At 35.9% G+C, this 1635-nt stretch overlaps 1 protein-coding gene across 1 annotated transcript; it reads right to left on the reverse strand.

Moving 5' to 3' along the window:
* LOC132742642 (zinc finger protein 58-like) lies at positions 1-1620 on the reverse strand. The gene has a single exon (XM_060731105.1). It carries the CDS (start codon positions 1618-1620, stop codon positions 1-3), a length of 1620 nt encoding a protein of 539 aa, XP_060587088.1.
* Positions 1621-1635: the final 15 nt, after the last annotated feature.

A 1635-nucleotide genomic window follows, 5' to 3' on the forward strand; every position in this document is an offset into this window, starting at 1 on the left:
TTAACCAACAGACAGATTATCTTCATCGGGCTGGTACAAATGTTTCCTCATCATGTGATTTTTCAAAGCACCTTTGACATAAAATGCACACGAGCACTTTGGACACTTGATATTTTTTACTTTAGTCAAAGACCGATATGCACCCGTGTTCTTCAAATACCTTTTTCTTTCACTATTTGTAATTGCAAGATGAGCAATTCTCATGTGTTTCTGGAGGCTTGTTTTGTAAAGGAAAGATGAGAAGCAGTCTCCGCAGTTATAACGAATCACTTCCTTTTCATGCTTTATGTTATGATGGCGCTTCAGCTGGCAGACTTTTGCAAACTTCTTTCCGCATTTATCGCAAGTATACAGCCATTGATTATTGTGGACCTTGACATGAGCCTGTGTGCATTTTACACTGCTGAACGTCTTTTCACACAGATGACATTTAATTCTCCTCGGTTGTGTTTTACAAACATGCGCTTTATAATCGGCTAAATTGTAAAAAGGTTTAACACACTTCTCACAGCAGTAATACTCTGTGTTATGAATGGCTCTTTGATGTCTATGCAAAGTACTGCATCTCTCAGTCTCAAACTCACAATTACTACACTTGTATTTGATTGGCACGTAATTGTGAACTTTCAGCTTGTGTTCATCAAGATTTCTTCGAGTCGAAACAAATTTGAAACACATATTACATTGGTAATTCTTGCTGATAGATTTTGTTTCATTGTTACCATCTTCGACTTTGTGCTTTAAACAGATATGACGTTTTAGAGAACACAAAACTTTATAAGATAAGCCACAGAGACTGCAAAAATATGACTTTACCTGTTTTCCATGGTTACTACCCCAATGGCGCCAAAAAAAGACTTTGCACAATGTAAAAAACGGACAAAAATTACATGTAATAGTACCATCTTCAGCTAAAATCATGATTTCCTTGCCCTCTGTTTCCTGGTTGTCATTTGCCCCCTTCATATTTGCCCTGATAACCTTCTCTATTAAATTTTCATCTTGATTGTTACTTAAATAACGTTTGAATTTCAGTCGCAATAATTTACCTTTCTCAGTGCCAGTTGATTCTATATCCCATTTTTCACACTTTGGACACTCTTCTAAATTATCTTCATCTATTGCTTTGTTTTGTTTTTGTTCCATTTTTGCAGGAGTATCAGCTTTGCCTTGTTTTTTCCTTTCACCTTTATCTTTGCTCTTTGTTTCTTCCTTTGCTACTTTTACACCTGTGACATTTTTGCTCTCTATCTGTCCATTTCCTACAGATTTATCTCTGCCTTGACTTTGTTCTATTATTGCATTAAATCCCTTGCTATGTTTCAGGTGCACATTTAAGCCTTTCTCTTCTTGCTCAGCTGCTGTACTTTTGATTTCATCCTGTTTTCTCTTTACTGTCTTAACTCTTTTAGTTGATGTTGGGGACTTATTCTCTTGTGTTGCTTTTAGAGAACTTTGGCTCTCTGAAATGTTACTAGCAGGTCCTCTTTTCACATGCTGATGAGAATCAAGTTTGAAATTGGCAACACCCTCCTTTAATTCTTCAGTCTTATTTTCTCTGCTATTCTTTGTATCTTGTAAATAATTAGTTGTGTCTCTTTCAGTTATTTTTTTCTCCATCTGATCAATGGCATT

The sequence above is a fragment of the Ruditapes philippinarum genome, unplaced genomic scaffold (assembly GCF_026571515.1).
Source record: "Ruditapes philippinarum isolate M1 unplaced genomic scaffold, ASM2657151v2 ctg1147_1_1_1_1, whole genome shotgun sequence".
Classification (NCBI taxonomy): domain Eukaryota; kingdom Metazoa; phylum Mollusca; class Bivalvia; order Venerida; family Veneridae; genus Ruditapes; species Ruditapes philippinarum.